The following is a 23,535-nucleotide window of genomic DNA, read 5'->3' as shown; positions in this document are numbered from 1 at the left end:
AAAGAAAAAGAAATCATATATGCACCAAAGCAGGAAAAACAAGATTACTTACAAAAAAAAAAAAGTAGGCTTCCCCAGACATCTTCTCTATAGCACAAAAAGTCAGAAAACCATGGAACAACAGAACAGAACTGTTACCCCAAACTGTACAATTTTGCACTAATTTCTTGTGTGAAGCCAGCAGAAAGGCATGCTTAGGATCCACACAGATGCACAAAATCATCATCCATGCTCCCTCGCTAAAAAAAAATTATCTTAAAAATATTCTAGTCAATGAAGAAACAAATCCAAAAAAAACAAAAAAGAAAAGAAACAAATCCAAATTTAAAACAAAAAAAAATGAGGAAACCGCAGTCGAAAAGGATTCTGAGACTTCCTTTAGTGAGTTTAACCTTCCAAATCAGGCACCCAGCTGATTTCGGATCTCCAGGGAAGCCAGGTGGTGGGACTGCCCCTGGGGCCCCTCTGCAGCTTTGCCTCCTCCTGGGCACTGGGACGTGAACTTGTCGGGCCACAATCAACTCCCCACAAGTAAAATGAACAAGAGACTGTAATGACCTGTCATCCCTTAAAACAGTGTTTGCTGTGATACTCTTCCAGAACTTGCTAAGGACAGCTATACCACTTGCTGGTGGGAACACCATCCTAGAAGACTTCTTGAACAAGAAACATGTTTTCCTCTCTCAGACACACAGCACAAAATAATGACCAGATTCAATACTATATTAAAAGCCAAGGTGCTTAAATAATGACTTTCTATGTATTTAAAAGCCACACACAATGATGACTCTTTTTGACTGGGAAAGATTTATCTATCACAAAGCACACTATTTATTGTTTTTAATCTAGGCCCTATTAGTAATGTTCCTTTGTTTTCACATCTTAAATATATACACATGGAAAATACTACAAGATAGAAATAGTGACCATCTCTCTAGGGGCTAGCATTCTAGATAATGTTTTTTTCTTTAAAATTTTTGTACTTTCTGAATTTTCTTCAGTGGTTATGTCTTAGCTGTGTGGTCATTAAAAAGTCACTAAAATCAGTATACATAATAATTATGAACACACTATTATCACATTAATTTGAGAATACACACAAAATTTTGTAGCAATCATTGTAACTTAAGTGGTTAGACTGGGTAATATTTCTGTTTTTCACAAGTACATATTACCTTTGTGATTAACAGAAGACTAATTTCATCAAGAGAAAAAATATTAGAAAGAAATTTAAAATGTTGGAGTTATTCAGTACTTAATCCATGCACTTTAGAAGGAGGAAAGGTAAGCACTAAGAAAAAGAATGCCACCAATTCTATTACAGTAAAGAAAATTTATCAAATATCCTTTCCTTTAAGGCACAGTTTCTATTCTATTTATCTCCCTTCCTTTACCCATAAAAATATATCCATTACTAAATTTGAAATTCTTAACACTGGCTCTGTGAGATCATGCCTATCACATGCTTTCAATTCCATTCCTCAGGACTTCACTGAAATACACTGCTAAAACTCTCACACTCCCCCACAGGGGCCAGATGTGTCAGTCAAATACTTTAAATAGATCTGATTGCAGGTCTGGAAAGGCTACTTCATTCCACTCTATTTAAAGGTGCTGATAAATGTTTTCATTTTTCTTTTTCCGGCCCTCTAGTCATTTTATCTTTGGCTTTTTAGTCCATGCAACTTAAGGTCTTATAATTCTTCTATATCTGAGAAGGACTTAACAAATTCATAATCATTGGTATAAACAACAACAACAAAATACATTCTCATAGACACTTAACTGCATTCTCAAGCATTTATATTGCAAATGCAATATGACAAATGATATTTTAGTTGTAAGAGTCTATTAAAATTACTGCAGACATCCTGGGATCAGTTAGTGGCTCTATCTGAGTAATATTCCAGACAAATAAGAACTATTTATGACGGCAGGAGAAAAAGAGTTCTGAAATATACATAGCTACATTCATCCTCAGATATTTTTACAAATGACAGTATAATGATGGTTCTTGCCTAACCCTGCTCATTTTTTGCTCCTGGTTATATCTTCCTGGACCCTTTTTCTTGCATCACCAAATGAAATGCAGCAGAGCAATAAAAGGAGAAGGGAAAAACAACATAGAAAGCATAGAAAGCAAATTTTCAAAATGATGTTGTTTCAAAGCTTGGATTTGTCCTTGGAAGTCTAACCAGTAGGTCTGCATATGCTTGGGGACATGTTATTTAACCTTTGGAGGTACATGCTAGTTTGAAAATGGATTACCAAAAGCCCAAACTAAGCTTAATCTCACTTCTAGTTCAACAGAGCAATAGGTAAGAAAATTTGGGGGAGAAAGAATCAGTTTGGGGAAATCTTTCTCTAGTAATCCTAAGAAAAGAGGATGGTAACTGACTGTAGATGGCAGGCAGGGCAGATTACAAATCCAGATTGCACACGGTTTTATAATCATGAACATAAAAGCTAAAATAATATCTAACTCAGGATGGTTTCCTTGAACTGTCTCCAAGGCGGTGATATCTCATTAATGCCTTATCTGCACGTCATAAAGAACTAGAGACTCTTTAGAGACAGACCATATTGGAAATAACTCTACTACCAAATTATCCCACTGATGTATCTGTCCACCCTATCAAACAGATATGGGAAGGATTTGATGAGATAATAAACAATGTTCAATCTCAGACTACAGGAGTCTCAGCAGTGATTTACAGCCTGTTTCCTCTTGGCCCTTGCTGGCTGGGACAGAGCAGAACACACTTATACGGCCAGGCTCCGGCACCAGTGTAGGAGCTGTAAATTTGAATTTCTCAGAAAGTGTTATGAAACAATGTCACACATGCTTGAACTGCTGATAAAGAAAAGGAAAAGTTCAGCCTTTCAGTTTCAATGAACTGAAAGTACAGTCATTATACTGACACAGAAATCTTGAATTCTCCCCAGTTGCGTTTCTAACAGCGCTACTTCTCAGCTTTCTCAAGCCCTTTATAAATATGAAAATATCACACTTTATACTCCATGTATTATAAAAAGACCTAACACTGGGCTAGTGTTGTTGCCTTAACCAACAATGCCTGTGCATTCAAGGCATAATATTTAAGCTTCCACATAATAACATAATTGTTAAGAATAATCCTGTAATAACTAGGTCACTATCCACTTGATTGTACTGGAAGAGAAGACTTCCTTTTTTGTGCAAATAGCTTAAACTTGATTAATATTAATAGAGAATAACATCTGAAAACATTATTTCCTGGTCTGGAGAATAAAGAAGCACTATAGTTTTCAAACTAGAAATTATTTGATTATCCCAGAATATATTTAGAGTAGGGTCAATACAGGAACTTAGCATAGATTTTCATGCTAGTAAAAGGGTAAAAATGTAGTTTTTCATATGGAAATTTATTTTTTAATAATTTAACCAAGAAACAGGATAATCTTAATGAAAGTTTACTTTTACTTTGTAAAGAAATATTTGCCTCCCATGGGCATAGAAAATGCACTACAAATTTGCATGGTGCGAAATCATCTAAATTATGTTTCCATGGGTGTTGGTAATGGAAACAATAGTAGATAGATGAGGACCAAACCTTAGTGCAGAATCCATAGCAGGTTCTAGTCATACTGGCCTCCTTCATATTGAATATACTGAAATACACTGAACATGTCAAAACTGCAGAAAATAAGCAGAAAGAGGGGCTAGACTTCTGGAAACATGTTCATAATATGGAGAAAAATAAAATGATCACTCTATGTTCTCTAAATTTCCACATAACTTTCAGGACCTGGCTGTTTTACCAACTGGAAATGATAATAATGATGTCTATTGAATGAAGATGAACGTTCAGTTGAGATTTAAAATGTGACAAGCAGCAAAAGGAAGGCAAGCCCAGTACCCTTTTGAAGGACAGCACTCTCACATGACCCCTCCATGGAGACGAGGCCACGGTGCTGACCGCACACGTAATGGTGCACCACTGTTCAGTGAAAGGAGAAATCCACAAGCTCAAAGAACACCCACGTCAAAGTGAGGAGATTTGGTTTTACTAGTATTTCCACAGAATGGGTCCAAATAAAAAAGTTCTTTCTCTCTTCCTTTTGTTTATGAACTTGAATGACTGGTTTAATCTAGGTTACCACTGTCCTTTCACGGCGACTCTCATTAAAAAAAAAAAAAAAAAAAAAGATTTCTTTTTCCACTAGAGATTTGGTTTCCCTTCCTAAATGTTTTGTTCACCAACAAAACAGTTAAGATTCACCAACTCCTATAAAGAAAACACCTTAACTAACTGAGTTCTATTTCTAAATGGAAGCTATATCTAGAGTTTCCTTTCCTGGGAACACTTTATTTTTTATTTATTTTTCATGATTTCCACTTACGGTCTTGAATCAAATCTTAGTTAAAACTAAATTTGCCAATATTCCTGCAGGATATATTTGCTGCCTCATTATTTATTTCAAGACAGAATTCACAATTTAAAAGCAAGAGAAAATGAAAACCTAATACTGTGGAAATTACCTCATCCGATCCTTTCTTTTCTCCTGTCTTGGAAGGCGATCCGCTGGTTTTTCCATGGGCATGCTATAAAAATATTAAAGAAAGATAATGCTTAATAGAGGGAGGTGATACAAGATAATATAATAGTGACTTTAATCCCAAAGGACTAAATACACAGGCTATAAAAACAAAGACCCCTTTAATCTTCCTCCTGAGAATGTTGATAATTCTACACTGACGTAGATGGCCTTCAAAAATTAAGGGAAGCTTCAGACATTCATTTGGGATGTAGAAAGTCAGTCTGTAATTAGCCAGACACAGATCTGATGGTGATGCTAAGGCGGCATCTCGTCTCCTACAAAATGCCTCGTGGAATTTTAAAGCACAAATTGCCAGCATGGGAGACATTTGGTTCCTCATGAAGATGAGATGTCTGAGAAACACATTGAGCCTAAAGCCATTTTAAGCCTTAGTTCAGCCTAAGCTCAAGGAAAGATGACTACTTGTCAACCATCACCTCCAATGGTTCTTGGGAATTCTCTGGAGTCCTTCCATGTGAGTATTCACCAATGCAGAAAGATAGGCCCTGTATTGGAAGGACCAAACCTGAAACTTGCATTTACTATGGCTTTAAAATTTCATTATGTCCACAAACAGAATCATTTTTCCCACAAGGACACTAGGGATAAATGCAAGTATTTTTATGTAGCAAATACAAGCTTCAAGGAGCTTATATGTTCATTTGTTTTGATAATAAGATAAAAGAAGCCATGAAAATCATTGCATTTCTTTGAGAAATGGAAAAAAAAATAACATTGCATGTTCCTGAAAAGAGGGTACAAAGAATTATTTCATTTCTTGCACATTGTGGGAAATAAGAAAATAAAAAGCTTGCCACTGAGTTCAATTCCAATCACCTTCAGTTAAACTGAAACATAAAATCCCATTACGTTCCCTAAAGCAGAATCATAACCTGAATATGTAGACCATTTAAATTATTTGAAATAAGAAGAATGTCAATAATAATAATGGTAATAATAATCATTTATATTACTGTTATTTACAAGGCACTTTCATTTACTTTTTTATTTGATTAAAAAAAAAGAGGCTCATGTGATTTCACGGATGAAAAAAACTAAGAATAAAATTCACGGGATTGTGCTTTCCACAAGGACACAAACCTAGTAAATGAGACAAATTTTCAAAGCAGATTTTCTGACTTAAAATCTACTGTTCAACATACCATGACAAATGAAATAAGATAACATTTCCTTCAATTATATCAACAGACAGTTTAGTGGAAAAACAAAAGGCCAAGGAATATTAGACATGTGGCTAAAATATTCCAATAGTTCTTTGTATAAAAAACTAGAAAGAAATCACTTTCATGAATGGAAAATTCTTTCTTCAATGAAAGACTCTTATGGAATAGTGGGTAGACGCCACAGAAAAGAAGGCAGAATGCAACAGCTCGGTGAATGAAGCCCTCTGCAGGGCCTGTTTCACCCAGATGTCCTAGTCAAGAATTTGTCCACAGTGACAAGCAGTCAGTAGTGAGTAATTAATGACTCTTGATAGAAAAGGGAGCCATTTAAAAGCCTACAAATGTATCGCAGCTAGATGGTATAAGTTTTAGAATAACTGGTGAACAAAAGATTCTTAAAGACTAGATTAAGGGGAAGAATTATTCAACATTTGGAGAGAGAATTTGAGAGGGACGGGTCTACAATGACAGAGACTGATGCAATCTGTCTCCTTTCAGAACTGGTAGGTTCAGAATCATGATATCGCATTCATTTCTTATCTCCAATTCCATATCTTTTGCAGCTTTGATATAGGTAACACATAATAACAATTTCCACTGCTTAACTGAGCGTACAGTTTTGAATGCCTCATTTACTTGTAGGAAGTATGATTATTCCATTTTACAAGTGAGAAAACTTAAAGAGCAACTCGCTCTTGTCTGGGGCAGGGCTCCATGTTCTCCTCACGGTCCCACTGCACTTCCTGCTCCTGTGGCAAATGTATATTATGATTTACTATCCTATAGTAAACACACAAACAACCTTTTCTCTCTAAAATATAGGTATATAAATGTTTTCCTTTACAATAGTTTAAAAAGTTGTTTCCTGGTGGCGTTTCAAAACTGCAGTTCTCCGGATGAACCAACACCATCAGTTACTTGCTTCCATTGAAACCCTCAGAATGCCTCACAATTATGTAGGTTCCAAATAATAGTTTGAGAAGGATATATAAAGTAAATGCTTTTTAAAATGTAGAGTTATAATGACAACTTATAAAAATTATAAGAGTTGTTATTTTGTAATTTCAAAAGAAATATTTGCTCTCAATGGAAAGATTTTCAAAATACACACAAGTATAACAACATAATAAAAATCACATAACCAAATGGCAATTTTTTTTAGGAACTGTATCGACTGTTTTTCCAGATTTTCTATAACCTGGCTTTTTAATTATAAAATTTTTCTAATATACATAAAAGTTGAAGGAATAACACAATGAATGTCGATCGTCCCACCACCTAGATTCAAAAACTATTAACACGGTTGCCATATATTGCCACGTTTGCATATACTATAGATACCTAGATCTACCTATATTTGTATGCGTACCTGAATTTGAAAGTAAACTGCAGAGATCCTGAAACTTTACCCCTAAACATTCACCAAGCATCTTCTTAAATTGAGGACTTCTTCCTATATAACTATATCATCACTCCAAGAGAATTAACAAGAATTACCTAAGACTATTCATTTTCCAGTAAATAGCAACTTTATAAATAAATCACTGCCCTGACTATTTCTTGGGGCTTATTCAATATTCAATAGTCTATGAATAATATAAAATCAGTTATGTCTTTTCAATGAGAAAGATTCAAAGTGCCTGATTTTTAAATTCATGGAATAGTTGAGTACTTTCCACATACTTGAGCTGGTGGAATGAAATGTCTGGGAATGATATATGTCAGATTTGACCCAGCTTAGGAACCCTAGCAACTCTTTCACAGAGTGAATAGAGAAAACCTTGTCTTCTTCTACTACATGTAGCTGGTGGGTTGGGAAGAGGTGAGAGAATCATCGAGAAGGTGAAGGAGTGGTAGGACGGGAAAGAGAACTTAACCACAAACCTGAAATATCTGTGAAGGACTTTTCTATAGAAGGGAAAAGAATCTACCTTGTTCTAAGCATCTCCTCTGTGCTAAGCCCAGTGCTGGGCACTTCCCCGTGTGAGCCCCTTTACTTCCACAGCAACTCTAGGGGTGCACACCGCCAGCTCATTTTATGGATAAAGAAATCCAGGATGTGAAAGGTAAGGATGTGAAAGAAAGCTCAGTCACACCACATATCAGGATTATCCACTATGAGCCTGAGAATGGGCTACTCTGGATGTAGTTAAAAGCTAGGTGAGATCGTGTGACTCATGTTAAGAAAGACTCAATCCATATACAAAAACTCATACAACTTATTAACAAAAAAACCCAACCCAATCCAAAAATGGGCAAAAGACCTAAACAAGCAATTCTCCAATGAAGACATGAAAATGACCAATAGGCACCTGAAAAAATGCTCAATATCGCTAATTATGTAAGAAATGCAAATCAAATCTACAAGGAGGTATCACCTTACACCAGTCGGAATGGCCATTATTCAAAAGTCCACAAACAATGCTGGAGAGGGTAGGGAGAAAAGAGAACCCCCCCTACACTGTTGGTGGGAATGTAGTTTGATGCAGCCATTATGGAAAACAGTATAGAGATTCCTCAAAAAAACTACAATAGACTTACCCTATGATCCAGCAATCCCACTCCTGGGCATAAATCCAAAGGGAACTTTAATTCAAAAAGATACATGCACTCAATGTTCATAGCAGCACTATATACAATAGTCAAGACATGGAAACAACCTAAATGTCCATCAACAGATGAATGGATAAAGAAGTTGTGGTATATTTATACAATGGAATACTACTTAGCAATTAAAAAAAAAGAATAAAATAATGCCACTTGCAGCAACATGGATGGACCTGGAGACTATCATTCTAAGAGAAAGAAAAGTACCATATGATATCACTCATATGTGGGATCTAAAAAAAAAAAAAAGGACAATACGAACTCATTTATAAAACAGAAACAGACTTGCAGATGTAAACTATCTTATGGTTACTGGGAGAAAGTGGGCGGGAAGGGATAAATTTGCATGCTTGAAATTTGCAAATGTTAATCACCCTATATAAAAATAGATAAAAAACAAATTTCTTCTTTGTAGCACAGGAAACTATATTCAATATCTTATAATAACCTTTAATGAAAAAGAATATGAAAACAAATATATGTGTATATATGCATGACTGGGACATTATGCTGTATACAAGAAACTGACATATTGTAACTGACTAGATTTCAATTAAAAAAAAAGAAGTCTCAATCCAATGTTCTAAAAGGAAAACAACCAAAATAACCAGCAGAAACAAAACAAAACCTTCCTATCCTAAAACTGGTTTGCTTTTATAAAATTAATCAGGCACTCAACACTTACTAATTTCATTTTGTATTAGGAGTTGGGGAGGAGACAAAGACAGGAAGGACAGAATGCCAACCTTAAAGAGTAAACATTTCATTGGGAGGATAAAGACAGGAAACAATGGAGCTAAGATGAAGGACAGATGAGCGAATGGAGAAGCAGGAGTTCAGAGGCAGGGAGGAAATCAGATAAAGGGCTTTCCTGTCTTGCCTCAAAAAGGAATCATTTTCCAAACTGTTTCCACCTCCCGGCATCACTACATATTTGGTAAGTATAGCTGTCGTTTGTCCTTATCCTAGGAAACAGCATTCGTGTGCCTAAAACTTTCTGCCATAGCAAACTCACAAATCAGTCAGGAAATCAACAGGAGCAAGGAGCAACAGCCTTGGAGCCCTGCTCTCGCCCAGCTAAGGGCTTGTGCCAGCACGCGGCTTCAGTTTTGGAACATTTGGGGCACCCTCCCTATGGTTACCCAGATACCCTGACACACACACAGCCAAGAGTATACATCACAGGATAAGATAAAATCAAACAAACTTCTATACATATTTAAAAAGAAAGAAGACAGAAAAAAAACTGAGCATCTCCAAGTCCAAGCTCAACTGTGAAAGAGCACCAAAAGCTAGTGCTTGCGAAATGCCTAGGCTTTATTAAAAAGGAAAAAAAAAAAAAAGGTACTGAGTTTCTTTTAGGGAGTGACAAAAACATGCTAAACTGAGGTGATGCTTGGACCATCCTGTGACTATACTAAAAAAATTCTGAGTTGTGTGTTTTAATGGTTGACTTAGGAATTAGATCAGAAACATTTTATTTTTTAAGAAACCAGTAAAGGTGATTTGAAAACAACTTGAAAAGTTTCCTTCTTCAACCTGAAGGATGCCAACAGACATCAATACCGGCACATCCAGTGACAGCTGTGGCAAACTGTAGAAGCAATCAAACGTTATCTTGGTGCCCTCTGGACTTCCTAGTGTACATAGCTCAACTCTCACTGCGCCACAGCTGCGGGGTGACAGAGGATCTGGGGAGAGGGTAGGGTGGGGACGGGACTGGGAGAGGAATGGGGCAGGGGACTGTACTTCCTAAGGATCCGAAAACCTTCACCCTTCATTTAGCTGTGGGTCTCATCTTTCATTGAGGGTTACCAGCGCCCAGAGCACTTTTGGAAACACTCAAGCCAGAGCCCAGGGATTTAGATTTATTTTATCTACGGTGGGCCTGGGCACAGATAGATTTTCTCAAAATTCTCCAGCTAATTCTAATATACAGCAAGGATTGGAAATCACGGGTTTGGACAGGAGATCTGTGGGCACCCTGACAGGAAGTAGAGATTTCCGGACCTCCAGTCACCTGGCTGAGTCAGCACCCATGGGAGCTTCCCCGGGTCAGGCAGGCTGCGGCAGCTCCACTCGGGGCCTCCTGCGTAAAGGACTGCTCGGTGCAAGAGTCTAAAGCCCTGTGTTCACACCAGTATCATTCTGAGCTTTGCCCTATTAATGGCACATCATACCTTTATATTGCACATTAATCTCTATGTTCTTAGTAAAGCAAACAAATCAGCACTTTATTGTATACACTCCTGCTTACTAATTACTTCATAAATGTATATTCTGCCTTCCCAACCAGATGATAAATTACATATATATATATTTTCTAGTCCTGTGGTAGGGGTGTGACAAATAATTCTTGAATAAATGATTGCATTTCCACAAACTTCTAAAGGTTCCCTGACATTTTTTAGGTCAGTAAACTAGATAAAAGATTTAAAAGCTAAAAAAAAAAAAGCTTGAAAAATTAAGAGACAATGTGCAAATTGATATTTCCTGCAAAATCCTTTAAAATCTATCTCTGTATGTATTCTGCTTTCTAAAACAAGACTGTTCAGCAAACAAGCAGAAGGCCCAAGATGTAAAGCTGGTTTTGCTTGAAAACATTCTCTCTGGTGCAGATGTGGACCTGTTTGCTCTCAGGTGGATTCCTTGCCCTGACCCTGGTCTGTTGGTGCAGCAGGGGTGTTTGCTGGCTCCCTCCAGTAGGGTCTCCTGCAGGACAGGCGAGCAGCAGTGTCAGCTTCTGCAAGGTGATCCTGCTTCTCCCCTAGTCGTTCCAGCCTAGGAATGGTAGCGCCTTCCTGAGATTTCCAATCTGCATTGCCTCACCCTCCCCAGTTGGCTTCCCAGCCTCTTGTTACCAGGGTAACCAACTCCCTGCATTCCATTCCCTGACAAACTCTAATAAGAAAGAAAGAGCCTGGGTCTGAAAGGCCATGTGATCCTGGGCACGGAATTTAAATTTTCCGTTTTCTCCTTGTAAAACAGAGGTGACAGTGCCATCCCAGAGGCTGGCATACTTATGAAACAAGCTGATGTTAACAAGGAGCCTGGCTTACTGCTTAGCTCATTTTAAAAACACAATAAAAGTTACTCCACTCCCTCCTTTTTCTCTGGCATCAATCTGACTGTGGTGAATTATGAGGCAGTAAAATGAGTATGAGAAGAAAGCAAAGGTTTAAGTTTCATTTTCTAAGGCTGTAACCGTTGGAGCAGAGAGTTTAGCTTTTTTACTTTTCATAAGTACAAAGGAACCAGATTCATCAGATAACTTTATGTTTAGTGCTTTGTCCATCTCCTGACGCTGTTTTATATTAGTCTCACATTTCCATACTATAAATGAGGAAACAAAGTACACAGGGAATAGAGAACACATTTTTCAAACAATATACACCAAGCTGGTCACAGGGATGACACTTAATGTGCAATTCCCATGCTATAAAATACTTCGTAAGGGTGTGTATGGGGGGGTGTGTGTGTGTTGGTGGGGCTGGGAGTTGGACAGATGAAGCAAGATGGGTACAATGTTACAAGGTCGATAATTATTGAAGGTGATGGATACATGAGGAGTGCACTATATTATTCTCTCTTCTCCTGTGATAAAAAGTTTTAATTTTTTTTGAATCCTCCAGAGTACATATCTTCCTAGAGTCTCCCAAAGGCAATATCCTAGCTATTTTACTTGGTTTTAATACCTAAAACCCCAAACTCATGGAGAAGGCTAGTGTGAGAGGAAGAGTTCATTTACTAAAAAAAAAAAAAAAAAAAGATCAGTGAGTAGCCACTGTGGGCCAGGTGTCGTGGGGAGAATAACTATTAAAGAAACGTAAGTAAATGAAACGTGTGATGCATGATCTCTTTCTGCTTCTCTAAAAATATTTATCAAACTATAAAAATATAGGATAACCTCCTTTGGGGTTCTCATATAAAAGAAGACACATATTAAGGATTAACTACCTAGCTATAATTCTGAAATCCTCATGTTCCAACTGAACTCCATATGCTTTTCCCTAACATGTTAACATTCTGGTGGATATATCCAGGTGGCAATGTAAGGGCACATGCTCTTTCTGCCCAGTTTTCAGAAGTAGCATTGATTGCCTTTCTGCCACGTTTAGCTTATGGGATCCATCTGCAGTAAGGCTTTTTGAATTTTCTCTAAGTCAAAGATGATGTTATGAGAATTTCAACAGTTACTTTGCTGCTTTTGTAGTAGTCATAGAATGTGCTTTTGATTTTTATCAGTGAGAGAGAAGCAGAAGACCAGGCATGGACCATCAGCACAATTTTTTTGTCCATGGCACACTGTACAAAACCTGACAGATAGTAGGTGGACAGTAAGCAGCTGTGAACATATTTGGCCTTTACCAAATCATTTTTGTGTTCTATAAGTTCTCCACAGTCAAAATGAATTCCATACATTAAAAGAACTTTAACCATAGTCTTTTTCTTCTTGGGTTAAATGACTCTTCCATCAAAGGAGGCAACTCACATAAACAGTGTTCATTAAAAGGAATTATTTTACATTTTTCTTAACTGAAAGACTTTTTTTTTTCCTTTGTGGTAGCTGCAAAGCTTTCTGGGTAAGTTTTTATGAACAGAAAATGAGAGAACTTCAAGAACAGAACTTTAGAATCACATCAACAGGATTTCCATCCTTAAAACATTTTAAAGGGAAGACTCTGGGAAGACAGTGAAGTGGAAGGCACCAAGAATCCATCTTCCCACCTAGATGAAATTCCCACTGGCAGAATCCGTCTGATGTAACTATTTTGAAATTCTGGAGTTTATCAAAGGCTTACAACTTCCAGGGGAAAGCTCGAATGGTAAGTTTTGATTAATTTCCATCAATTTCAGCTCTTAGCTCAGCAGCAGCTGCCAGTTCCCCATCCCCAACTCACAGTAAGCAGTTGTACATTGGAACATGCAGCTTGGGAACCAAGATGGGCAAAAAAGAACTCTGCCCTCCAAATACTGGGGATCTGTATTCTGATCACTGATTGCTCATGCCCAGGGAAAGGTGCAAGATCATAAAAGACCTGAGAAGATCAGAAGTGTACACTTTTGGCTAAACCTTGGCACAAAAACAGCCTATAACAATCAAAAACAAAACAAAAAACGCCCTGCAAATTCTAGGGATAGAGGAAAATCTGATTTCCAGAGCTACAACATTATTAGATTCAAATGTCCTGTTTTCAATCAAAAAATTCACAAGGCATACAAAGAAACAGAGAAGTACTGCTCATTCAAAGAAGAAGAGGAAAAAAAAAACCCAAAAAACCCCAGAAACTATCCCTGAGAAAGAGCAGATGGTAGATACACTAGACAGAGACTGTAAGACAACTGTCTTAGAGATGCTCAAAGAATTAAAGGAAGTATGTTGAAAGTCAAGAAAACAATGTATAAACAAAATGGAAATTTAAAAAAAAATAGACAACCTAAAAAGAAACCAAAAAAGAAATTCTAGAGTGGAGAAGTACAATAACTGAAATGAAAAATTCACTAGAGGGATTCAAAGGCAGATTTGAACAGTCAGAAGAAAGAATTGGTGGATTTAAAGATAGGACAATTGAAATTATTGAGTCTGAGGAACAGAAACAAAAATAATTGAAGAAAAGTAAATACAGCCTAAGGGATGTAAGAGATGCCATCGAGAAGACTAATCCACACACTGAGGGAGTTTCAGAAAACAGAAGAGAGAGAAAAAGGAGAGAGAAAAAAAATTATCTGAAGAAATAATGGCCTAAAACTTACTAAATTTGATGAAAGACATAAATATAAACAACCAAAAACTCAACAAATTTCAAGTAGGATAAACTCAAAATTCACATGGAAACATTATGTTCAAATTGTTGAAAGACAAAGGGAGAATCTTGAAAACAGCAAGAAAAAAATGATTTGTCACATACAAGGGATACTCCTTAAGATCATAAGCAGATTTCTCATCAGAGATGTTGGAGGTCAGAGGGCAGTAGAACAAGTATTGGCAAGTATATGAAGAAATTGGAACCCTGGTATACTGAGGGTAGGAAGATAAAATGGTACAATCACTATGGAAAACAGTAAGATGGGTCCTCAAAAAAATAACTAAACATGGAAGCAACCCAGGTATGCAATGGTAGATGAATGGATAAGCAAACTATTAGAGAGATAGACAGATAGATAGATGTTTCAGCCTTAAAAGGAAGAAAATTCTGACATATGCTTTAACATGGATGAATCTTGAGGGCATTATGCTAAGTGAAATAAGTCAGTCACAAAAGGACAAATACTGTATAACTGGACTCATAAGAGGTTCCTAGAGTAGTCAAAATTATAGAGACAGAAAGTCGAATGGTGGTTGCCAGGGACTGAGTGGAGAGGAGAATGGGGAGTTACTAGTCAACAGGCATAAAGCTTCAGTCAAGGAAGAGGAACAAGCGCTAGAGATCTGCTGTACAATATTGTACCTAGAGTCAACAATAATGTACTGTACGCTTAAAAATGTGTTAGGAGGGTAGATCTCCTGTTAAATATTCTCACAATAGTATAAAAATATGATAAGGAACACAGATACTTGAATACAATCCTCTATAAACTGAATGAGAATTTATTGTTTAATGGTCATAGAGTTTCAGTTCTGCAAGATAAAAATAGTTCTGGAGATAGACAATAGTGATGGGTGCACAAGAATATGAATGTATTTAATTCCACTGAGCTTTACACTTACAAATGGTTAAGATGCTAAATTTTATATTATGTGTATTTTACCACAGTAAAAATTAAAAATCGAGAAAAAAATCAAGATGGGCTGCTTAAATAAATCTAGTACTCCATTGAGACAGCCTACTCAGAACTAATTACCCACCCATTCACCTTGGAATCTCAAATGGCCACCTACTGTGTCCACCCCAGCCAGCTACATCATTCTTTAAAAAGTACTTGTTGAACATAATTAACTTTTGGGGAAGTGTCAAACTGATTAAAGAATAATATCATCAGATATTACTCTTAATTTAAAAGTCTTATCTGCAACGAGAAGTAAACCGATTCAGAAACTGCCAAATAAAAGAGGAAAGTTGTGCCTGACTTCCATTCTCCCAGTGCCCTAAAGCCTGTGCCCTTTTTGCAGAATCTATAATTTGCATTCCTTACTCCTAAAAGTCACTGCAGCCAAGTGGTCTGTCCTGCCAGGGAAGGCTTGTGACACAATCATGGGGCCTCCCAAATGACTAGGCTCCTTGATCATGCTGCCACTGGGCCCATGAGTCTAATTAGGCTAAGAAACACCTTTAATTAGATGGCCTAATAGAGTCAACTTATAACTCAGGAATGTGATTACTGGTGTCAACCAACCAAATTTACTCTCCTTCATGCTTCATCATTATGAAGCTCATCTGATGTTCTTAAAATCTAGCTTTGATTTGTAACAGTTTTTTTTTTCACTAAAACCACATAATTCGTCGAAAGATAAGATCAATAATATTGATGGTATTCAATGGAGAAATATACAGTGTAATGTTTCATTGACCAGTTTTATAGGTGGCACTCCCTTAAACAAAACATACCATAGATACATCTTTCAATTATTTTATCTTATTCTGCCTAAATTTTTAAAGTTAAGTCATTCACAATCATTCTCAGTATTTAAAGGATCTAAAGTTATTTTAATTATACGATTTACCAAAAGCATGATATATATTCTACAGATAATATATACATACATGTATTATATATAAATTGTGTATTTTTGTATACAATTTTTATATAAACAAATTGTATAAATATTATATGTAATAATATAAACATTATACATATAAGTTATAAATTGGGTCCATAGATCTTTAACAGATTTATGGATGGACTTTTTGTGTGTGTGTATTTTGTCATGGGAAAATGGTCCATAACTTTCATTTAAGTCTGTGATCATCCCCTCACAGCCACCAAATAAAAGGTATAGAGCTATACTCCATGTCTAGAGCTATACTGTCTCATAATGCAGTCATTAGCCAGTTACAACTAATGAGCACTTGAAATGTGTCAAATGTGAACTGAGATGTGTCCCAAGTATGAAATACACACTGGATTTTGAAGAATTAATATGAAAAAGAAGATGTACAACAGCTTAATGATTTGCACATTGACTGCATGTGGAAATAATGTGTGGGATATAGTGGGTTAAATAAAACATACTGTCAGCATTAATGTCACCTGTTTTTGCTTTTGTTAATGTGACTACTAGAAAATTTAAAATTACATATGTGGCTCACACTTTATTTCTATTGGACAGCACCGGTTGGGGAAAAGTCAAAGCTCGATCACAGGCAGGTTGCTGATTCTAAGAGGTTACTACCAGAAAAAAAAAAAAAAAAAGAAGTATAATAGTTCCAAAATTGGATTAGAAGAGAGGTTTTGGCAAAAATCTCAGACTATGCCTAAATATAATAGGCTTAAAAGCATAGATTTAAACTATTTTCATCCAAATATTCTAGCATAATTTCCTTTAAAGAATCAAGAATTTGGAAGGAGAATTTGACACAATGTTGTAAAATGATTATAAAACTCAATAAAAAAAAGTGACAAAAAAAATTTGGAAGGAAAAGACTGATGTCAGCTCTGAAACATGGCCATCTATATTTGCAGATAATTCATGGGGAGCATTTTGATAAGAACCTCAGGACAATAATAACTCAAAGCAGACTTTTGCTTTTAGCACATCAATAAGATGCTACATTTTAAAAACCCAGAAAATGTAATGGGAAGCATTCATGAAAAAACATCTCAAGAGAAACTGGAAGTCCCAATCCATAAAGGTATATGGGTATGGTACTTTGATTCACGAATCTAATTAGTCTTCTCCAACTCTTACATGGTACCTATTATCCCCCTTATTTTATAGACGTGAAAACAGGCTCAAAACCGTTGACTCACTGCCCTTTGAGCATAAAAACTCTGTCTTATTTTCCATTGTGTATTTCAAGGCTTGTACTGGGTCTGCCACAAAGTAGGCTGAATGGCCACTGGCTGAGAAGTGACATATTTACTGATTCCAACACAAGGTTTCTCTCTAAAGAGTGTCTGATTACAACATCCTTGCTTTTCCCAATACCACATGCTCAGAGAGGTAAGACTAACTAATTTTTAAACTATTCTCCCCATAAGTCAATGGAATATAAATATTTTTATTCTATCAACAAAAGTTTTATTTTTTTTTCTTTTTAGAAAGTAACGTAATGTTAAATCATGTTTCCTGATTCAAAAACAGGAATACAAGTGCCAGCTTGACTGGATATCACACTCAATTGGTTGGACAAGTCTTTGATGCACTAAATAGCAACAACTTTGTCCCTCATCCAAAGTAATAAAGTACAGAGCAGAGTGCTCTCTCTCATTCTCTCATTCTCTCATTCTCTCTCTCATTCTCTCTCTCATTCTCTCTCTCATTCTCTCTCTCTCTCTCTCTCTCTCTCATTTTCAATAAGGATCTAGATCTTGCTTGCTTCTACTTCTTGGAGTTTTGGGTTTTCTCCTTGCTCCCTATCCCGGCTGCGGCTGCCTCTCCTCCTTTGCACTGGAGAATGCACATCCAACAACACGAAATTTTTAGCTTTACTTATGAGTTAAAAATAAGCTCTAGATCTGAGTTCTTTTGAGCTGAGTCCGAGTTCTGCCAGGAATTCGCGTCCAGGGGCGGAATTCCTCCAGCAACAATTCCTGTCCCATTCAACTTGTGAGCTCGAGCTGAGCCTGGTGCATGTGCTCACACGGACCTGCGCATCCGGGCTCGCTCGCACATACCACAGTAGGGTGGGTCTCAGGCTCTCTCAGAGCCTAACCTGAAGGTCTGAGAGGAGGTCGCACCTGGTCCCCACCCCTTCCCCGACAAACCCTGGACAATAACTTCGCCTGCACACCTAGAAAGGCAAAGCACACTCCTTTCCTGGTCCTGCCCAGGCACAGTCACTCCTATTTACCGTCTTGTACCACCAGCTTGCGAATGCCATGGCGACGACCGATTTGCTCTGAGTCGCGCAGCGGAGAACGCGACGAGGACACGGGGTGCAGTGCAGCAGGGGCCGGGCTCACCCTTCACCTGAGCAGGATCTGGCCGGCGCTGAGTTTAGCAAGCCCCACAGCTGTCAGTGAGGAAGGCACCTGGGCGGGGCCGACGCAGGCCCCACCCTGCCGGGTTGACTCCGCCCCGCCAGATTTGGCTCAACTCTGATTAGGGAAGAAGTGTTATTTCTCCAGGCAGCCACGCCCGGCGGCCTGGACTTTAGGAGGGAGGCAGGACTCCTAGTTGAACTACCGCACACACTCCGGGGAGTCTCAAATGAACTTTACTCCCCTTAATCCTCATCCGCATTTCACCTGTCTCATCAAGCAATTTTTCCCAATGCGGGCTACTCCAATCTGGTTTCCGCCACGCCCAGCGTACTTGGCCCAGGGTCGAAAAATCCCCCGCCACTTTCAGCCACCTGCCGGAAAGCAGGTTCTGGGTCCCGCGTCCTTCTCCGGCCCAGGAAGGGGCGCACAGGGCAGCAGGCCAGGCAGAGGAAGTGACCCATGCCTCCGGAGCCGGGGTCCTCCCAATGTTCAGCCCTATGGCTCCGGCAGGAACGCCACTCACCTCCTGGGTGTGGCGGGCCGCCGCAGCGCGCCGGGGTCTCGGGGAGGCCGCGGGCTTCTGGCCCGGCTGGGACATGGCGAGGCTGCGGCAACCGCTGCCTCTGGGAAGGCGTAGCGGAGACTGGAAGGGAGGGCCAGGCAGGGAGTGCTGGGAGGGAGGGAGGGAAGGAGGGAGGGAGCGGAGGGGCCGGCGGGTGCGCCCGTGAGGCAGCTTTTCCGACCCAGCCCCGAATCTGCGCGGGGGCTCCCCCTCGCCCCGCTGGGCCCTCCCCTTCCTGCCTGCCGATGCTGCGCCCCGGCTGTGTTGGTCCCGGGCTCCCCTTCTGCAACTTAACGCCCTCGGGCCCGTATCTTCATCCAGTGACACTCCCACCCCCACCCTAGGACTGCTGGGTTCCCTGTGGGTCACACAGAGGAGGGGCTGGAGGTCGCGGGGTTCCTCTTTGACTTGCTCAGACTTAGCTTGCAGTTGAGCAGCGAGAGAGAGCGAGACCCGGGTGTGGCCCGTTTACGCTTCCACCTCCCCCCTCCCTAAGAATCAAGAATTAGACACACCTTTTTTTGCCTTCTGCCCTGGTTTAACTAAAAGAATTTACCAACTCTAATCTGGCCCAAGCCAAGACTATCTGGATAACGAAGCGATTGAGAAAAACGAATTGGTGTGTGTGTGACTTTCAGTGTGTGTGCCTCTGTTTGTTTTAGGTCATTTTACTTGGGCGGGGCTGGGAAGGGAGTGACAATTTTTAAAGTTTAATGATTGGGGTGGGAGGTAGGAAGCCGTAGGTTCCAATCCAAACCGAAGAACAGTCCCAAATTTAAACCTTTATAGCCTTTCTGGAAGCTGGCAAATTTGTTTTGGAAGCTGGATTGCTTTTTTGTCTTTGGCTCATCTTAAACATCACTTCCTGGTTTGGAGCTGTGAAATTTAACAAGCCTGCAGAGACGTCTGTGGTTGCTGCCGGTATGTGATCAGATCTGACAGAAGGAAACTTGTTACCCTGCAATGACATTGACAGTTTGGGCCTCGGGGGTCACTGCTATCTGCCCTGTTGTGTTTTAAACAGTTGGAGAGAGGGGACAGATTATAAGGAAAGATTTGTCATGCTGTATGGAACTTGGCAGAATGGAATTCTTGTTTTCTTTGCCCTTCTCATTTTTATGGGTTCTGACTTCCTTTTATTCAAGGGACTGGCTAGCTCATTCTTAATGGAGAGAGCAGGAATAAATGATTTAAATGCATTTCTTCTTAAAGTTTTCCACTTACTATTCTATGTATCTGGTATTTCCAACAAACAGGTGACAGTATAGGAATTTACACATAAAATTAATTAACTTGGATACGGGGTCAATGACCAAGCATTCAAGAAAAAATGATTAGTAGCATCAGTTACATTCGTAATTGGGGAAAACATGTCCTAAGCCTGAAAAATGCTTTTATGATTGTGACCAAACATCTACAGTAATTTAAGCAAACACAAAACTATAGTGGTGAGGTAGGTAATAGACAGCCCTACCTCCAGACCCAGGAACTGGAACCATCTCCTTTCTCAGGATCCTGGAGGACCTAGGTTCAGGATCCATGAGTACATTATTCCAACTAACTCTGGAAAAATAATCCCTATTAAAATTTGAGGTATTTTCTAACAGAGTATTTAAAATTGAACTTAAACCAGTTAGTTTTCCATTTTGAAAGGTTTTCACATAAAGCACAGCAAAAGGTTGTAGAGGGAGTGATATAAAGGTTAAAATACATATTCCCTGCTTTCCAGGGACTTAGAGTTTAGCTAAAGTCAAATGGCATTTGTGACACATGATCATTTGGGTGACAATCAAAGACATACAATGTGTAAGTACAAATGTGCTTTGGGAATTTGTGGATCTGTGAATTTTGGTGATTACAGGAAGAGAATGGAGTCTTGAGCGAGCTGGTGGCTGGTGGAATGTGGACAGCAGAAGAAAAGGTCAGGGCAGATCAGGAAATAAAAAGGAGCCTACTTACCTGGCTGGAGCTGCTGGTCCAAGTTCAGGAGTAATCAATCCATTGCTTAACTTATTTTGTCTTAAGCAGCCACACTGCACTCATGATATAGTTGACACCAAAATCTGTAAGACAATGACCTTAGCTTTCAAGCTTTGCTCAAGAGTCAGAATTCATGTAAGTAGAACAATTTTAGGCTAAACAGCACATTGATAACTATGAATAGAGAACAATTTCCAAGAAGTTGAAGAAGAGGGTGACGTTTTCAGCAAGAAATTTGGAACTTTGATACCACGACCAGCATTGGAGTATCTTACGGAGGCTCATTTTAAAACTACATGGCAACTTTTGCTACATTTTTATTTAAATGAATTTTTTGGTTTCCTGGTACACATAAAAGTTGTTTACAATACACTGTAGTCTTAAATGTGCAATAGCATTATGTTTTAAAAAATGATGTACCTTTTACATACCTTAATTCAAAAATATAAAGCAATTAACAATGATAACATCAAAGATCACTGATCACAGATCACCATAACATGTAATAATAATGAAAAAGTTTCAAATATTGCACGAATTACGAAAATGTGACATGGAGATATGAAGTGAGCAAATGCTGCTAGAAAAAGGCTTGCTTGATGCAGGTTGCCACAAATCTTCAATTTGTTAAAAAAAAACCAAAAACCACACACACACACACAAAACACAACAATATCTGAAAAGTGCAATAAAGTGAAGTGCAATATATAAAGTCATGCCTGTATTTTATTCCTTCATTTACTCAGTAGCAGGATGCTGGCTGTGTGTTAGGCTCTGTGGAGGTAACAGTGACCTCCTACACTCAAGGCCCTCACAGTCCAGGAGGAAATAAATCCACAACATGACTGTGGGATAAGGACAGGGGCCTGCAGAGGTGTTCCAAGAACATTGTTGGATCCCTGGAGGAGATTCTTATTCCCACTGAGGGGTGTGCAGGCTGGGGGAGGGGAGGAGTTCAGGGTCTGCTTCCTCCTCCCACGACTGATTAACTTGAAACCTCCTCTGAAAAATCTCCACGTTGTACCTTCTCTTCACCCTGATTACCACTGTAGCTGCATGGGAATTCATCACTTCTCAACCAGAAACATGTACATGAGAAAAAGAAAGGCAGGATGGCATCCAGAGAAGCCAGTGCAGCCTGAGAAGGGGTGGCAGCGGGGCCAAAGGCAGCTGGTGGAGAAATGGGCAAGAGAGGTGGGCCTTCTGAAAGGAAGGCTGCTGCACAGTATAGAAGGTCACTCGAAGTATGGGTCAGACAACACATGGATTGTCCATTTGACCTGACAGCTGGGAGGTTTTTAGAAACCTAGCCAGTGGGTAAAATCGAGAAGGAGACAGAGCATGTTTCTGAGGTACCCACAGTTTGGACAGTCCCTTCACTTTGGATGGTATTTCTTTCTACACTACCTCATACCCCTGGAAGGGAAGTTTCCCCCTGGACCTTCTGTCTGACATCCAAGAGCCCTCCAATTCCACTGAAACTTACCTGTCCTATCCGCCATCTCAAGATTTTCAGTCAAGTTTGCTACACTACATAGTGGTAAACCAGAAAAAAAAAAAAAAAAAAAAACCTCATAAACAGGCAAAAACTAATTAGCAAAATATGCAAAGATTCTCAGGGTCTCCTTTTCAACATGCCTGTATCTGAGTAGGAGCCCCATGCTTCTGTTGAATTATCCAGAAGGGTGGCTTCAGTGGTGAAGCTCCGTGCCCAGGAAGATGAAGGTGTGCTGGCCAGTAGGAGGCAATATTTTGGCCACAGGAGACTTGTCATGTGCTCTGGTCTGAATGTTTGGGTTCCCCAGATCCCAACACGGGATGCTAATGCCCAAGTTGGTGGCATTGGTAGGTGGGGCCTTTGGAGGTGATTAGGTTATGAGGGCAGAGCCCTCATAAATGGGATTAATGCCCTTGCCAAAAGATCCCCAAGAGAGCTCCCTTGCCTCTTCTACCTTATGAGGACAAGACTTCTGTGACTTGGAAGAAGCCCTCACCCAACCATGTGGGCACCCTGATCTCAGACTTCGTCTCTGGAACTATGAGAAAGACATTTCTGAGGTGTCTAAGCTCTCCAGTCTGTGGTATTTTGTTATAGCTTCCTGAATGGACCAAGACATCTTGCTTCTCAGCTTACACTGGGCTTGTGTATGGATGGCAGATGGGGTGGGGGTGGGAGAAAGAATGGGGCTGCAGGGTTAGAGGGACAGGGGAAGAAGACAGGAAAGAGTCAAGAGCAGATAGAGTTTTCACTGCTACCAAACCAGAACTTGAGTCATACACGTACCTACAGGCAGGCCCTCGGGTTCTACTTCTCATTCTTTATGTCCTTCCAGATAGTAAAAAAAACACCTCATAATGCCTTTAGGTCTTGTTCTTCAGCATGACACAAGTTCCTGCTTCTTGTCTCTGTGGGACACGAGAGCTGAGTCCAAACTCCTTTCCAGGAGTCCTCCTGGGATCCACACCTGTGAAGGGCAGGAAAGATGGGAAAAGGGAGACATTAGCTGGGATGCAAACTCAATAGAAGCCTTACAT

At 39.3% G+C, this 23,535-nt stretch overlaps 1 protein-coding gene across 9 annotated transcripts in view; it reads right to left on the bottom strand.

Moving 5' to 3' along the window:
* The window catches only part of CAST (calpastatin), a 104,023-nt gene extending 84,797 nt beyond the window's left edge, over positions 1-19,226 (bottom strand). For 2 of the 9 annotated variants that reach the window (XM_032476339.1, XM_032476361.1), the window contains exons 1-2: positions 18,982-19,225; positions 4,523-4,585 (exon numbers count right to left, since the gene is read on the bottom strand). In XM_032476339.1, coding sequence (XP_032332230.1) covers positions 4,523-4,585; positions 18,982-19,056 — 138 coding nt within the window. In that variant the 5' untranslated portion in view covers positions 19,057-19,225. Of the gene's footprint in view, positions 1-4,522; positions 4,586-18,325; positions 18,481-18,981 lie in introns of those variants that run through there. The other 7 variants (XM_032476359.1, XM_032476370.1, XM_032476365.1 and 4 more) reach the window with 5 other exon arrangements.
* Between the last annotated feature and the right edge of the window lie 4,309 nt (positions 19,227-23,535).

The sequence above is a fragment of the Camelus ferus genome, chromosome 3 (assembly GCF_009834535.1).
Source record: "Camelus ferus isolate YT-003-E chromosome 3, BCGSAC_Cfer_1.0, whole genome shotgun sequence".
Classification (NCBI taxonomy): Eukaryota; Metazoa; Chordata; class Mammalia; order Artiodactyla; family Camelidae; genus Camelus; species Camelus ferus.
This window is presented reverse-complemented; position numbering and strand designations above follow the sequence as displayed.